The 16,291-nt window shown below is 45.9% G+C and overlaps 1 protein-coding gene across 7 annotated transcripts in view; it reads left to right on the forward strand.

The window, feature by feature from the left end:
* The first annotated feature begins 385 nt into the window (after window positions 1-385).
* LOC124143490 (probable ATP-dependent RNA helicase DDX43) overlaps window positions 386-16,291 on the forward strand; it is a 38,143-nt gene continuing 22,237 nt past the window's right edge. The window contains exons 1-11 of one of the 7 annotated variants that reach the window (XM_046512494.2): window positions 386-835; window positions 2,735-2,790; window positions 3,487-3,598; window positions 4,001-4,093; window positions 4,420-4,500; window positions 6,002-6,057; window positions 6,530-6,641; window positions 7,133-7,213; window positions 7,475-7,555; window positions 14,736-14,791; window positions 15,250-15,361. In XM_046512494.2, coding sequence (XP_046368450.2) covers window positions 634-835; window positions 2,735-2,790; window positions 3,487-3,598; window positions 4,001-4,093; window positions 4,420-4,500; window positions 6,002-6,057; window positions 6,530-6,641; window positions 7,133-7,213; window positions 7,475-7,555; window positions 14,736-14,791; window positions 15,250-15,361 — 1,042 coding nt within the window. In that variant the 5' untranslated portion in view covers window positions 386-633. Of the gene's footprint in view, window positions 836-2,734; window positions 2,791-3,486; window positions 3,599-4,000; window positions 4,094-4,419; window positions 4,501-6,001; window positions 6,058-6,529; window positions 6,642-6,808; window positions 6,850-7,132; window positions 7,214-7,474; window positions 7,556-14,735; window positions 14,792-15,249; window positions 15,362-16,291 lie in introns of those variants that run through there. The other 6 variants (XM_048400310.1, XM_048400311.1, XM_048400312.1 and 3 more) reach the window with 6 other exon arrangements.

The raw sequence follows: 16,291 nt of genomic DNA on the forward strand, positions 1-16,291 counted from the left end.
CGGTTTGGTTTCTCCATTCACCCAACACGATTTAGCTTAATTATTACATATGCAGTGAACTATGGTGGTAGGTCAAACATATATATGAACCAAGAAAAAAATTAGATAGATAGATAGATAGATAGATAGATAGATAGATAGATCCTCTACTCAGCTGAAAGTCGGTTTAATAATGGACGGCAGAAACCTTAGCAAATAATATTATATAATCATAAACCCATCTATGGCAGCTGGTTTTCTTTAAATGCAACATTTGTATTCTCATTTCAGTGAAATTAAGTTTATTGTGCATAGTAGTTGCAATAAGAACCCGACAGTGTTTGTCTTGTATTGATAGTAAAGATGGTAGGTTGTTCTAATCGAAGACGCACCTTCAAACTCCGATCACCGAGACACTGCATGGAGTTCACTATGTTCCTTGCGGGCATGAAAGATGGAATGGAACTTTCAGTTTCGGTATCTTAATATATTAACTGTTTCTTTCCATGCCACTGCATGTATTTTATGATATAAGTGACATGATGTAGCAGAACGCATAAGTATATCACATTTTAGATCTCAACTTGTTTCAAACGAAGTTTGACAGTTGGAAACCACGTGAATATCTTGCCACTGTTCATACGTCGCGGGAAAATGGATTTTGGCCAACGGGGCAGAAGAGGAGGCAGGGGAAGGGGCTTCGGAGGGGGTTTCAGAAGGGACGGGGGATTTGATGACAACAGAAACAGGTCAGATTCTTCCAACTGGCGTTCTCAGAATTCGGACGGGGTGTCAAGCTCTGAGAATGATACAACTAAAATGTATGTGGAGGAAAATTGTGTTGGAAGAATCATTGGTAAGAGGGTTTTATCTTCTTATCCTGTTAGTTTCTTCCAAACAAGTTTTAACTCTTTTATGATTATTGATAACGGGAAAAATAAAAAGTCTCTTCACCAACATAAATTTCGATAGAGAGTCCATAATCAGCTGATTATGATAAGGCACATGTGCCCTTTAATAAAATTCTTGGACTTGGTCAAACTTAAGATTATTGTTCCTGATTTATCAGTATCACTTACGTTTGTTTTGATGTTGGCATGCTTGTAAATGAGTTCCCCTAATGTTTGTCTACACTTCAAATTAACTGGTTTGATACAAAAGAGCACCCAACGCACAGGTTTGTGCTAAAGATACATTCATAAGATAATAATATATTGATGGATCATGCAATTAACCTGTCCCTGTGCTTTAATTGATGTACCTGAAGACAGTGTACAACATCCTCACCTCAGTCCTAAAACATAAGACAGACTGTGGTCTAGTGGTACATCTTCCCGAGGCAAGAGAGTTAACTGACTTTAAAAGTCCAGTTTCCACCCTTGCCGAACTAGGCTTGAATTCCTGGGCTCGATCGTAGCGCCACCAGTGGTTATTACGAATTATGTCCCTTCTAAACCTCTCCCATTGACCAATCAGATTCCACCTCTTGTTTCACTTGCATTTGATTCAAACTAAATGGCGGTGCCCAGTCAAGATGATCTGATCGATAATCAAGATCTATTTTGTGTTAAAACGGGTCTTACATCGCACATTGCATTAAATCTCATGAGCACCTTCATTAAAATCATGAAAAGATTTGGAAAATATCTGTTAACAACGAGTTGGCGGTGCACATGCTTTGCAAATCCTGCAATCGATCGAAATCAGCACGACAGTTTATGAACCGAATTTCAATTTCGTTGTGCGATTTTGATTGGACTATGCATAGACTCATTAGCACAGCCAAAATGTAACTCCATAATACCAGCCTAGTTCGGCAAGGGTAGAAACTGGACTTTTATAGTCAGTTAACTCACTTGTCTTGGGAAGATGCTAGTGGTAGAGCGTCCGCCCGGAGAGCAGAAGGTCCGGGGTTAGATCCCCGGCCGCGTCATACCAAAAGACGTTAAAAGATGGTACTTGTTGTTACCCTGCCTGGTGCTTGGCTTTAAGGGGCTAAAACAAGGACTGGTCGGCTCGGAGTCAGTATACTGTGTCTGAGTGGGGTATACTGTGTCTGAGTGGGGTATTCATGTTGAACTGTGGCATGGTATCTCAGTGTGCTAGCACTATAAATCGGGATCAGTCTGGACAAGTACAAGCAGCCACACACACACACTTGCATGCACGTCGCTATATAAGTGCAACAATCTTGGACGCGATGTTAAACCCAATTTCACCTTACCTCACCTAAAACATAAGACTTTACCAGTAGGCCTGAAAAAAAGTGAGACTCGGCTCCAAAGTCTGTGACACTGACACCTTTACTTGCTTACTTCAAAGTTTTGTGTCTTCCTCTATTAACTTGATACAAATTCCTTTCACCTTAAAGATATGACTTCCAGTACGTGTTCCCTCGCAATTGCGCTCTTCAATATAGCGCTAACTCGGTTACAGCGCACGGTAGAGCATGGCTTCTCAAATTTACTTACATTTTTAATAAACTCTAGTTTTCCAATGACACAATGTTTTCCCCATCTAAACAAAAAAACATTATCAGCTGATCACATAACTCAGGAAATACCAGTCAACAAATCCGAACTGAAGTCCGCAATTTAATCCAATTCTTATCACATCCGGCTTTAAAAAGATTCCACTTTGGTTAAACCGCTGATCGTCTATAATGCTCATTAAATATTTGGACCCCAAAGGTAGCGTTGTAGCAAGGGATCACTGTACATGTATATTCTCCAACCTTATTTTTTGCTCAACCCAGGTAGAGGTGGTTCGAAAATACGAGAGTTGCAAGACTCAAGTGGAGCAAACATCAAGGTATTGGAGTTTGAAAACTCACTTAATGTCTTTTCAGTTGTCCAACTGTTTCAATTCAATTTCAATTGCTGATTCAAACATGTATATATGACATGTTTATTTTGTACAAAGCAGTCATACTGTTAGATATGAATACAAGACTCTGGTAAAACCTACGCATGTTTAGTATCAGCTCAATGTTCTTGGAGCTGATAACAGAGGCAGACAGTTATGAAATATGTAAATTTTCTGCTCCTGGACACATATATGGGACAGGATGTTGCTTGTACTAGTGGAATGTTTGTTATCTTTGATCCAGGGTAGAATAGGTCTTCAGCAACCCATGCTTGCCGTAAAAGGCGACTATGCTTGTCGTAAGAGACGACTAATGGGATCAGGTGGTCAGTCTAGCTGACCTGGTTGATTCATGTCATCGTATCCCAATTGCGTGGATCGATGCTCATGATGTCAATCACTAGATTGTCTGGTCCAGACTACAGTATTTACAAACCGCCATCATATAGATGGAATATTACTGAGTGCAGTGTTAAACAACAAACAAACAAAAACAAAACTGTTAGCTTTGAGGTATACTTGTGAATTAAAGTAATTGCAACAACATATTGAAATCCTTTCTTCTCTTTTTCCTTCTTTTTTAAACATCTTGTTATGCATAAAGCCTGGTGTGTTTGGCAGCCTTAAGTTTGTTGAATTCAGGTGAACAGAAATGAGACAGAAGGTGGGAAGGTTCTCGTGGTTGTGAAGGGGAGTGCTGATGCTCGCACACAGGCTGAGGACATGATAAAGGAACTCACGGAATCATTTAATGGTAAGAGACGATACTGTTTTACAGGTTTAAAGATCTCAGTACCATTATTTTGAAGTAATAAAATTGTGGTTTGGTGACAACTTTAAAATCATTCCTGGAATATGATGATAGACATGTATTATAGTGTTGCTTGGATGCTGTGGGCATTTTCAAATACCTATGAACTGACCCTGTGGGGATTCCAGGTTGGAATAGGTCCACAGTATTGGTGCTGCAATTCAGTGTAGAGTTACACCCCTTAGGTGTGCCAGGAACCTGTGATCTAGGGCTTGTATCCCAGATTCACTCTGATTGTGTTTCTAGGTTTGTCATCACCATACCCCTGCTCATGGGTTTCACCAAAGTGATAAATATCTAAGAATGACGTTAAGCAACAAACAAACAAGTCAACATGTTCTACAGGTCTGTCCGCTGGGAACAACCGAGGAGGTGGTGGACGATCAGGTTGGGGACGCAGCAGCGAGGACACTTGGGGGTCTTCAGCAGGTCAGACAGGTAACTCTCGAAGTGTATCAATTTTTACAGATGGTAATAAAAATTGTCATGCATGACATTTGGGACATGCCACATGAAGGAATATCATTTGGGTCAATCAAAATCATTTTTAGTCTGATGAAAAAACTAGTTGCACTATTAGTTCATTGACTGGCAAGATTGTTTGCATTTTTGACAGAAAAGTTCACTTTCTTTTGCTTATAAGTTCCTTCTTATTGAGAGAAAATAATGAAAAATGTTTTATTTTCATTTTAGCTTCTCATGTTCACCATTTTTTTGTCTTCTCCTCATTTATGTACTTTTAAATATTAATGATGTTCTTTCAGGGAATGGAGAGGAGACATTTGGCTCAAGCTCGGAAACAACCGACATTTATGTGGACCCGAGCTGTGTTGGAAGAATTATTGGTACAGTTTGGTCCTTGAGTGTCTTATATGTAGCGTATGTGTAGTTGCAGTGATGGAAATTGTGGTATAAGTGAAACACAGGTAAACTCGTTCACTGTCTTACTGCCCCAGTGACCCTGTGAAGATGTGGGTTAGAATAGGTCTCCAGCAACCCATGCTTGCCGTAAGAGGCTACAATGCTTGTCATAAGAGGCAACTAATAGGTCAACCTTGCTGACTTGGTTGATGCATGTGATCGTATCCCAACTGCGTGAATCAATGCTCATGACATCAATCACTTGATTGTCTAGTCCAGACTTGATTCTTTACATACCGCCGTCATATGGCTGGAATCTTGCTGAGTGCGGCGTTAAACAACAAACAAACTGCCCCAGTGAATTCCAGGTCTGATTTGGTCCCCCCTACCTGATGCTTGTGGAAGGAGCCGGCCCCTTGGGAATTGTGGTTTAGAACAGGGGCCCGGAACCAATGTTCATCATACGAGGCGACCCAATGGTACTGATGGTTATGCTCGGTGACTTGGTTAATAGGGTGTCATCGTACCCTGGCTGCGTGGATCGATGTTCATGGCGCTAATAGGAGGACACCAGTGATTCACTGTGTAGAGTTGCATCCCTTTAGGTACGCTAGAAATCTATGATCATGGGTTCGAATCCCGGTCAGCCCAATTATGTTTCTTGGTTGGTCAACACAATACCCATGCTTGTGGGTTTCACGGAAGTGGTAAACGTCTGAGATCTGCATTACTTTGGGCTCTCCTCCCACATTAAGCTGGAATACTGTTTAAAGCGACATAAAAAACAACTTACTCAAGACATCAATCACTGGTTTGTCTGATCCAGACTTGATTATTTGCAGGCTGCCTTATTTCCTGAGTTGGGTGGTCAGACTCTGTGGGCCATCTCAATGAGAGTCATCATACAACAGCTACAGATAAACTGCGTATTTGCGTAAAATATAAAAAATATTGAGGTTCTTGAATACAAATACATATCTTCCAGAGGCAAGGTAGTAAACTGACTATAAAAGTCCAGTTTCCACTCTTGCCGAGATGGGCTGGAATAATGGAGTGACATTTTGGCTGGACGAACGAGTCTATGCATAGTCCTAATCAAAATCGTGTAATCGTGTAACAAACTAGCAAACAACATGGATTTCAACGTGCAGATTTCGGTCGACTGCAGGATTTGCAAAGCATGTGTACCGTCAACTGGGCATCAACAGATATTTTTCAAATCTTTTCATGTTTTTTATCAAGGTGCTCAAGTGAATTGATGCACTTCGTGGGGTAGGGCCTGTTTTGTTACAATATAGATCTTGATTATCGAGGAGATCGTCTTAACTGACCGCCACCATTTTGTTTGAAGCAAATGCAAGGGATATGTGACATGGAGTCAGTTAACACCCTTGCCCGGGAAGATGGCCACACTGATGCAGGTTGAATTCTGCTGACTGTGAGTAACAACAAACACAATCTCACCCAACTTCATCCCTGTTATAGGTAAAGGTGGATCCAAAATTCGTGAACTTCAAGATGAAAGTGGAGCAAACATCAAGGTATTATTTTGTGACTCTTTTTATGCAGATATATAGGATAGCTAGGATAGATCACAAAGAACAATGAAGATGGAGGTATGGTTTATTTCACAATAAACCATTGTGCTATCATGATGTCATTTCTCGAGATTTGAACATTGTCGACCTCATGAATTGGATGTTGCTATTTTTTAGAAGGTAGTGAGTTGTTCCCCTTAGTGCTGCTCATGGTTTATTCTCCATTCTCCCCTTCGTTGTTTATTTCTCAAATACATTTGGCAGTAAGAGGGTTAACGTAGCACAAGCCAGACAAGATTTCTTGTCAAAATATGTGAAAGAGTTACTCCCCTCAAAAGTGGTAAGCATCTAAGAACCAAATCACTTCCGGAATTCCTCCCACATCAAGCTGACAATATCAGTGAAATACTATTCAAAGTGGTGTTAAACCAAACTCACAACAACTCAGCTTGAGCAATTGCTGTGAAATATTCAGGTGAACAGAAATGAGACTGAAGGTGGGAAGGTTCTCGTGGTCGTGACGGGGAGTGCTGATGCTCGCACACAGGCTGAGGACATGATAAAGGAACTCACGGAATCATTTAATGGTAAGAGACGATACTGTTTTACAGGTTCAAAGATCACAGTACCATTATTTTGAAGTAATAAAATTGTGGTTTGGTGACAACTTTAAAATCATTCCTGGAATATGATAGACATGTATTATAGTGTTGCTTGGATGCTGTGGGCATTTTCAAATACCTATGAACTGACCCTGTGGGGATTCCAGGTTGGAATACACAGAATCATTTAATGGTGAGTTAAACTTGGTCTATTACAGTGTATTCCTTGGTGTTGTATATGGAGACTAGTGGAAATTGAGTATCACCCTTTGTCTCTCTCTCTCTCTCTCTCTCTCTCTCTCTCTCTGTCTCTCTCTCTGTGTCTCTCTCTCTCTCTCTCTCTCTCTCTCTCACAGCCTTCTGTACGCACTCTAGGTATTATATAGCCTACTTGAAGTGTTCTTCTTACACTGGAGTGATTCAGAACCATCTTTCAGTATTATATTCACCTTTTAATTACACTGGGATATTTTCAGACTCCTCAGGGTACAGAGGAGGAGGAGGTGGCGGACGATCATCAGACTGGGATTTCAATGATGGAAACGCAGATTCTGTAGGTGAGTGAAACTTTTACTGGAACAGTTTAAATACATGTACAGTCCCCCTGTGGTGTCATCGGCAGTCTGTGACTTTAGCCGCTTATCCAAAGCCCAAGTCAAGTAAAATCCTGTTAGCCTAGTAAGCTCAGCTAATAATAACCCATATGATAACCCGAAATTCTACTAAAATTTATGATAACATCTGTAGTGTTAAACTTGTTGGCGCAGACTGCATCAATACCATTTATGTACTTTTAAATATTAATGATGTTCTTTCAGGGAATGGAGAGGAGACATTGGGCTCAAGCTCGGAAACAACCGACATTTATGTGGACCCGAGCTGTGTTGGAAGAATTATTGGTACAGTTTGGTCCTTGAGTGTCTTATATGTAGCGTATGTGTAGTTGCAATGATGGAAATTGTGGTATAAGTGAAACACAGGTAAACTCGTTCACTGTCTTACTGCCCCAGTGACCCTGTGAAGATGTGGGTTAGAATAGGTCTCTAGCAACCCATGCTTGCCGTAAGAGGCTACAATGCTTGTCGTAAGAGGCAACTAATAGGTCAACCTTGCTGACTTGGTTGATGCATGTGATCGTATCCCAACTGTGTGAATCAATGCTCATGACATCAATCACTTGATTGTCTAGTCCAGACTTATTACATTAAGTAATACGTTACCACTGTTATACCGAGGCTGTTGTCTCCCACAACTGCTGCTATAGCGAAATCTACCACAGAGATCTCAATTACCTCATGCAGCACGTGCGTAGCCACCTAGCTGCCATGTGACACCCTTCACTCTTGTCTCCTTCGTCTGCTTAGCAAGACGTGTTTTCTCCTGCTGAAGCGTTCCTTGAAGATTTGGTGATATTTATTATAGTTTATTCTCTAATAAACTGTGCTTTTATGGGGCGTTGTGGTAGCTACGCTTGGTTATAATTTTCCCGCCAAACGGAAAATTTTTCCCGCCCTTTTTTCTATATACTTGCGGGGTTCGCGTATGCACGTTGTGTTTTACGTTTCCCCTGTTCTTGTATGTTTTGGGGGTTAACATAACTTATTTCTTTAATAAAAGTTATATGTGTATGTTATATGTTCACATTGCTCGTTTATTTTCTTGTGAAAATGTTCGTTTGTGAATCATTGTGGTGCGTGCGTTGTAACCATGTTTTGTTCTTTGTTTATAGCAAACAATCAATGTCTGACATGGATATGTCCCCAGTATCCACCCCCTCTACCCCTGCTCCTCGGAGTTATGGGGTGTGCAGAAAGTTTTTGTCGTCCCGGGATCCCCACGTTCGTTGCCCGCGGTGCAGGGTTCCTTGCGGGGACACCCGGTGCATCCTGTGCGAAGGTCTGGGGCCTGCGGATTTTGAGCGGTACCGGCTGTACGTACAGTCCGTCTCCACCCCTGTGGTGGCCGGTTCGTCCGGTCGGGGTCCCCGTGCGGGTACCACCTCCTCGGCTGCAGCGGATCCCCTTGCGGCCCTCGGGCTGTCTGGGGATTCCGTCGCCGCATTGTTGTCGAAACTTGTGGATTCCATGCTGGCGGCCTTATCGCAAGATAGGCCGCTGGCTGTTCCGTCCCCGGCCTCTTCGGTGGCCGCGGGGTCCACCGGTAAAGCGGCGGATCTCTTGGCGGCCCGTGTGCTGTCCGGGGATTCCGTCGCTGCATTACTTGCATAACTTGTGGACTCCAAGCTGGCGGCCTTATCTCAGGATAGGCCGCTGGCTGTTCCGTCCCCGGCCACTTCGGTGGCCGCGGGGTCGGACGCGGGGTCCACCGGTACGGCGGCGGCTCCCGTGGTCACCGGTCCTTCCCCCGAACCGTTGCTCCCGCTATCGGTTTAGGACCGCGTGGCCATGGTTTATGACCTCTTTGAGGACATGCCCCGGCCGGTACCGCGGGGAATCCACGACTGTGGGTTCCTCCGAGGTATACGATGAGTCTTCCGACTCGGCTTTCCCCGCATCAACCTTGCTGCGCGGTTTCAAGCCTTCCTTGGAGAACGCCTTCGCGGCGGCCTCCGGTCGGGGTCTCCCGTTGCCTCCGACGTCGTGGAGAAAGGGTTTATTCCCGGTACATGACCTTGCCTTTCCCGAGGCTGGTCCTACCGCGGAGGCCCATGTTGAGCGGTTGGGTGTCCGTGCCCCACCGGCTGCTACGGTAACGCAAGCTACCTTGCACCAGCTGGACGCCCTCGCTCGGCACTCCATGTCTCACGGAGACACTTACTTGGCTGCAGCGGCCCGTCTGGTCGAAGGTTCTCCCACGGACCGTGACCAGCGCATTTACAACTGCCTGCTCAGTTTAAATGCTTCCCTGGAGTACGTTGCCGAGGACTCTCGGCACACACTTGCTCTTGTTGGGTCCCTGCATAGGCGCCTGGGTGCCGCTCCTAACCGGAGCGCGCCCCAGGCTGCTGCGGCCGGTAGGTCTAAGGGGTCGGGTTCTTCTTCCTCTGGGAAGTAGCCCCGCCCTGAGGGCTCCGGTATGGGCAATCAGCTGCCCTTTCGCGGGAAAACGGGGAACTGGGGGAAGCCCAAGTCGTCGACGGACGGCAAGGGCCCCTCCAGGTGACTCTCATTGGAGGGGTTCGTATGCCGACAGCGCCAACTTCGGTTGGCCCTTAGGCGAACCCGAGTCACTTGGCCCTGGACAGTTGCGCCTGTCGCAACCTGTCAGGGCCCCCTCTCCTTCCCCAGTGGGAGCCAGACTCCAGACTTACTGGGAGAATTGGGAACAAGTGTTCGACGACCCGTGGGTGGTCAACACGATTCGGTACGGCTATCGGCTTGATCTCAAAGCGAATCCGCCGCTCACCGTTGCCCCGTTGGCAGGTTTCGATTCGGAAACCAATCTTCCCATCCTCGCCGATGCCATCGGCAGGTTGGTGGAGAAGGGGCAGTACGGGAGTTAGCTCTACCAGAAATAACACCGGGGTTTTACTCCAGGATATTTCTCGTTCCCAAGTAGGACAGTGCCGAACTCAGAATGATTCACACGTCCGCTCCCTGGCTGTTCACCCGGTTAACCACCCCCATAGTGGGGTTCCTCCACAGGAGGGGTGTCCGGTACTTCGCGTACCTGGACGACTCGCTAGTAGCAAATCGAATGACGGACACCCTGTCACGCCATCTCGATTTCGCACGTCGGCTCTTGGAGCAATTTGGGTGGATTATCAATCTCCCCAAGAGCGAGTTAACCCCTTCTCAGAACTTGCTGTTCATCGGAGGTCGGTTCAACACGGTGTCCCATCGCCTCTTTGTCCCCCCAGACCGGTGGCACAAAATTCAGGCGATGATTGCCAAAGTCTTAGCGGTGCAACAGACTGTTCACTTTTGGGAACAGCTGTTAGGGCTACTTGTATCAGCCCAGGACTGCACCGCACGGGGTCGTCTCCAACTCCGCCCGCTGCAACGGTTTTTAATCCAGTTGTTAGCAACGGAGGTGAACAGTGCGACCGTCGCCCTCCCGGATCGGCTCCGACCGCATCTGGAGTGGTGGACGGTCCCTTACATTGTCTTATCAGGAGTCTCTATGCGGCCCTACCGGGCCACGTTGACCCTGTATACAGACGCCTCTCTAGTGGGCTGGGGCGCCCATCTAAAGGGGGAGGTGAGCTCGGGGCTGTGGTGCTTAGACGAACTAGGTCTTCACATCACTTGTCTCGAGTTCAAGGCAGTGATCAACGCAGTCAATCACTGGAAGCATCGTCTCGTCGACGCCCGGCTCATACTGGCGACCGACAACACGACGGTAGTGTCCTATGTGAACAAACTGGGGGGAACCCACAGTCACTCGCTACTCGATCTCACGTTCGAGTTTTACGCTCTGGTGGACAGTGTCCCGTGCCAGATACGCGCCCGTCACATCCCAGGTGTGCGGAACGTACTGGCCGATGCTCTATCGAGGCCTCAGGATCCGAGCCCCACAGAGTGGATGCTGAACCCAGTAGTGTTTCAGTGGCTGTGCGAACGTTTGGGTCGTCCGATGGTCGACCTGTTCGCAACGCGGTTCAACAATCAACTCCCGTTGTTTGTATCACCAGTCCCGGTCCCGAGGGCCATCGATCACGATGCTCTCGCGTTAGACTGGACGGGCTTGGTCGCTTATGCTTACCCGCCGACAGCGTTGATACCACACATTCTAAGCCGGCTCCGAGGAGTTCGCTGTCGAATGTTACTGATCGCGCCCATGTGGCCGAACAGATCGTGGTACCCCGACTTGCTGACCCAGGTCACGCAGTCGCCACTTCCACTGCCTGTGAGACCGGATCTCTTGATCCACCCTCACACCTGTCAGCTTCATCCAAACGCAGGGCAGTTCAATCTGCACGCGTGGATGTTGTCACCGAGCGTCTGAGGAGTAAAGTTTTTTCTCGCCGGGCGTCTCGGGCATACGTTAGTATGCATCGTGATTACCCAGAAGGTGTATAATGCACGTTGGGTTATTTTCACGAAGTGGTGTTGTAAACATCACATTCATTCGCCAGATAAGGTATCTGTGCAGGATATTGCTCGTTTCATGTCTCACTTGCGAGAGACCCGGAAACTCTCCGGGGGTTCCATTGCCAACTATGTCTCGTCCGTTGCTACGGTACGGGACGTTGCTATGGGTACCAGTCTCTCCAAAGAGCCGGTGATACGGGGTATTATCAAGGGTTTCAAACAGCACGATCTTAAGAAGGGCCGCCTTCGGGCACCGGCCTGGGATCTTTCCCTAGTGTTGCAATCACTTACGGAAGCTCCGTATGAACCCTTGCATAGTGCTTCGTTCCGGCATGTGACTTGGAAAACAGCATTTCTCCTCTCCTTTGCCACGGCGGCACGTGTATCCGAAATTCATGCACTCGATGTCGCCAAGGTACGATTCGATAGGGGTGACGAAGGAGCGGTCCGCCTGGGCCTGCTCATGGGCTTCGTCGCCAAGAATCAGAGAGTCGGGCAAACGGAGAGAGAATTCACTGTAAGATCACTCAAAGAAATCTTACATCCTGCTGATACTGAGGACAGAGCGCTGTGTCCGGTTAGGGCCCTTAAGTATTATCTTAAGGCTTCGAATGAACGTAGACAAGGGCGTGACCGTCTGTTCATATCGTGTAACCCTAATCGCACGGTTGACATACCTCGCAACTCGATTGCGTTGTGGCTTCGTTCTGTCATCAATCTGGCGTACCGGTCTCGGGGGTTACCGGTAGCGGGGTCAAACCCGCACGAGATCAGGGCGCTAGCGGCAACATTTGCCCTACACTCGAATATCTCTGTTCGCAGAATATTACGAGGTTGTTACTGGCGTTCTGACTCGGTTTTTGCCAATCATTACCTCAAACAGGTCGCTGATGCCGTCGTGGAGAGTGTGCACCGTCTTGGCCCGCGGATCGCGGCGCAAGCGGGCACCTAAGGGGTGTGCCCAGCGCAATTCCGAACTCCTCAGGCGTCTGACCTTGCACGGTGGTCAATCTGGGTCTACTCCAATGTTCCCACTGCCGTGGGTACAGGAGTTGGGGTCCCGCAAACCAGTGCACTCACACCACAGGTGAGGGCGGCTTTTTGTGTGCTTTGTCCTTATTTGTATTTTGACAATTATGTCTTTAATTGTCTGTCGTGTATCCCAACCTTGTGATGCATGCTTACAAATACTGGAATTAGGTCACGCGCCTAATGCATACTTTAAGTAGGCTTGCTCTGGGATATACGGTCTGAATGAAATTAATTTCCCTCTTTTCGACTGTTTAACCTGATCTAAGATTAAGCTCACGCGGATACAGTGTTCTCATCCGCTGCGGCGATGAAATACCTATCTAGTGGGGCCGTTTGGAGTCACCAATCGTTTTGGCAATGACGATTGAGCCTTACGGTATGCGCTTGACAGTGCTTTGGTATTCCTATAGGGTAACGCCTAGCTAGGTGCATGCGCATCGAGTGCTTCCGCCTTGGTGTTTACTTCCGCTGGTCGGAAGGAACGCTAGCAGTCAGGATTCGGGTTGTAGGTGCTCCCCACCGCCTACTGTGGTAGTCAGCCTCGGTATAACAGTGGTAACGTATTACTTAATGTAATTTGTAGAATTTTCCTATTCGGAATATTCTATAAGTAATACGTTACCACTGGGCTGCTGCCCGCCCGTCCGTCCCCCGAGCACTTGCTCTCGCAGGAGACAAGAGTGAAGGGTGTCACATGGCAGCTAGGTGGCTACGCACGTGCTGCATGAGGTAATTGAGATCTCTGTGGTAGATTTCGCTATAGCAGCAGTTGTGGGAGACAACAGCCTCGGTATAACAGTGGTAACGTATTACTTATAGAATATTCCGAATAGGAAAATTCTACAAGATTCTTTACATACCGCCGTCATATGGCTGGAATCTTGCTGAGTGCGTCGTTAAACAACAAACATACTGCCCCAGTGAATTCCAAGTCTGAATTGGTCCCCCTGTACCTGATGCTTGTGGAAGGAGCCGGCCCCTTGGGAATTGTGGTTTAGAACAGGGGCCTCGAAACCAATGTTCATCATACGAGGCGACCCAATGGTACTGATGGTTATGCTTGGTGACTTGGTTAATAGGGTGTCATCGTACCCTGGCTGCGTGGATCGATGTTCATGGCGCTAATCGGAGGACACCAGTGATTCACTGTGTAGAGTTGCATCCCTTTAGGTACGCTAGAAATCTATGATCATGGGTTCGAATCCCGGTCAGCCCAATTATGTTTCTTGGTTGGTCAACACAATACCCATGCTTGTGGGTTTCACGCAAGTGGTAAACGTCTGAGATCTGCATTACTTTGGGCTCTCCTCCCACATTAAGCTGGAATACTGTTTAAAGCGACATAAAAAACAACTTACTCAGGACATCAATCACTGGTTTGTCTGATCCAGACTTGATTATTTGCAGGCTGCCTTATTTCCTGAGTTGGGTGGTCAGACTCTGTGGGCCATCTCAATGAGAGTCATCATACCACAGCTACAGATAAACTGCGTATTTGTGTAAAATATAAAAAATATTGAGGTTCTTGAATACAAATACATATCTTCCCGAGGCAAGGGAGTAAACTGACTATAAAAGTCCAGTTTCCACTCTTGCCGAGATGGGCTGGAATAATGGTGTTACATTTTGGCTGGATGAACGAGTCTATGCATAGTCCTAATCAGAATCGTGTAATCGTGTATCAAACTAGCAAACAACATTGATTTCAACGTGCAGATTTCGGTCGACTGCAGGATTTGCAAAGCATGTGTATCGTCAACTGGGCATCAACAGCTATTTTTCAAATCTTTTCATGTTTTTTAATCAAGGTGCTCGAGTGAATTGATGCACTTCGCTGGGTAGGGCCTTTTTTGTTACAATATAGATCTTGATTATCGAGGAGATCGTCTTGACTGACGGCCACCATTTTGTTTGAAGCAAATGCAAGGGATATGTGATATGGAGTCAGTTAACACCCTTGCCCGGGAAGATGGCCACACTGATGCAGGTTGAATTCTGCTGACTGTGAGTAAAACAACAAACACAATCTCACCCATCTCTATCCCTGTTATAGGTAAAGGTGGATCCAAAATTCGTGAACTTCAAGATGAAAGTGGAGCAAACATCAAGGTATTATTTTGTGACTCTTTTTATGCAGATATATAGGAGAGCTAGGATAGATCACAAAGAACAATGAAGATCGAGGTATGGTTTATTTCACAATAAACCATAGTGCTATCATGATGTCATTTCTCGAGATTTGAACATTGTCAACCTCATGAATTGGATGTTGCTATTTTTTAGAGGGTAGTGAGTTGTTCCCCTTAGTGCTGCTCATGGTTTATTCTTCATTCTCCCCTTCGTTGTTTATTTCTCAAATACATTTGGCAGTAAGAGGGTTAACGTAGCACAAGCCAGACAAGATTTCTTGTCAAAATATGTGAAAGAGTTACTCCCCTCAGAAGTGGTAAGCATCTAAGAACCACATCACTTCCAGATTTCCTCCCACATCAAGCTGACAATATCACTGAAATACTATTCAAAGTGGTGTTAAACCAAACTCACTACAATTGCTGTGAAATATTCAGGTGAACAGAAATGAGACTGAAGGCGGGAAGGTTCTTGTGGTCGTGACGGGGAGTGCTGATGCTCGCACACAGGCTGAGGACATGATAAAGGAACTCACGGAATCATTTAATGGTAAGAGACGATACTTTTTTACAGGTTTAAAGATCTCAGTACCATTATTTTGAAGTAATAAAATTGTGGTTTGGTGACTTTAAAATCATTCCTGGAATATGATGATAGACATGTATTATAGTGTTGCTTGGATGCTGTGGGCATTTTCAAATACCTATGAACCGACACTGTGGGGATTCCAAGTTGGAATAGGTCCTCAGTATTGGTGCTGCAATTCAGTGTAGAGTTACACCCCTTAGGTGTGCCAGGAACCTGTGATCTAGGGCTTGTTTCCCAGATTCACTCTGATTGTGTTTCTAGGTTTGTCATCACCATATCCCTGCTCATGGGTTTCACTAAAGTGATAAATATCCAAGAATGGCATTAAGCAACAAACAAACAAGTCAACATGTTCTTTAAAATCATTCCTGGAATATGATGATAGACATGGACTATAGTGTTGCTTGGATGCTGTGGGCATTTTCAAATACCTATGAACTGACCCTGTGGGGATTCCAGATTGGAACACACAGAATCATTTAATGGTGAGTTAAACTTGGTCTATTACAGTGTATTCCTTGGTGTTGTATATGGAGACTAGTGGAAATTGAGTATCACCCTTGTCTCTCTCTCTCTCTCTCTCTCTCTCTCTCTCTCTCTCGTCTGTCTGTCTGTCTGTCTCTCTCTCTCTTGTCTGTCTGTCTCTCTCTCTCTCTTGTCTGTCTGTCTGTCTCTCTCTGTGTCTGTCTGTCTCTCTCTCTTGTCTGTCTCTCTCTCTTGTCTGTCTGTCTGTCTCTCTCTCTCTCTCTTGTCTGTCTCTCTCTCTCTCTTGTCTGTCTCTCTCTCTCTTGTCTGTCTGTCTCTCTCTCTCTCTCTTGTCTGTCTGTCTCTCTTGTCTGTCTGTCTCTCTCTCTTGTCTGTCTGTCTCTCTCTCTCTGTGTCTGTCTGTCT

This window comes from Haliotis rufescens, unplaced genomic scaffold, assembly GCF_023055435.1.
Source record: "Haliotis rufescens isolate VD_foot unplaced genomic scaffold, xgHalRufe1.0.p SCAF_2, whole genome shotgun sequence".
NCBI lineage: Eukaryota > Metazoa > Mollusca > Gastropoda > Lepetellida > Haliotidae > Haliotis > Haliotis rufescens.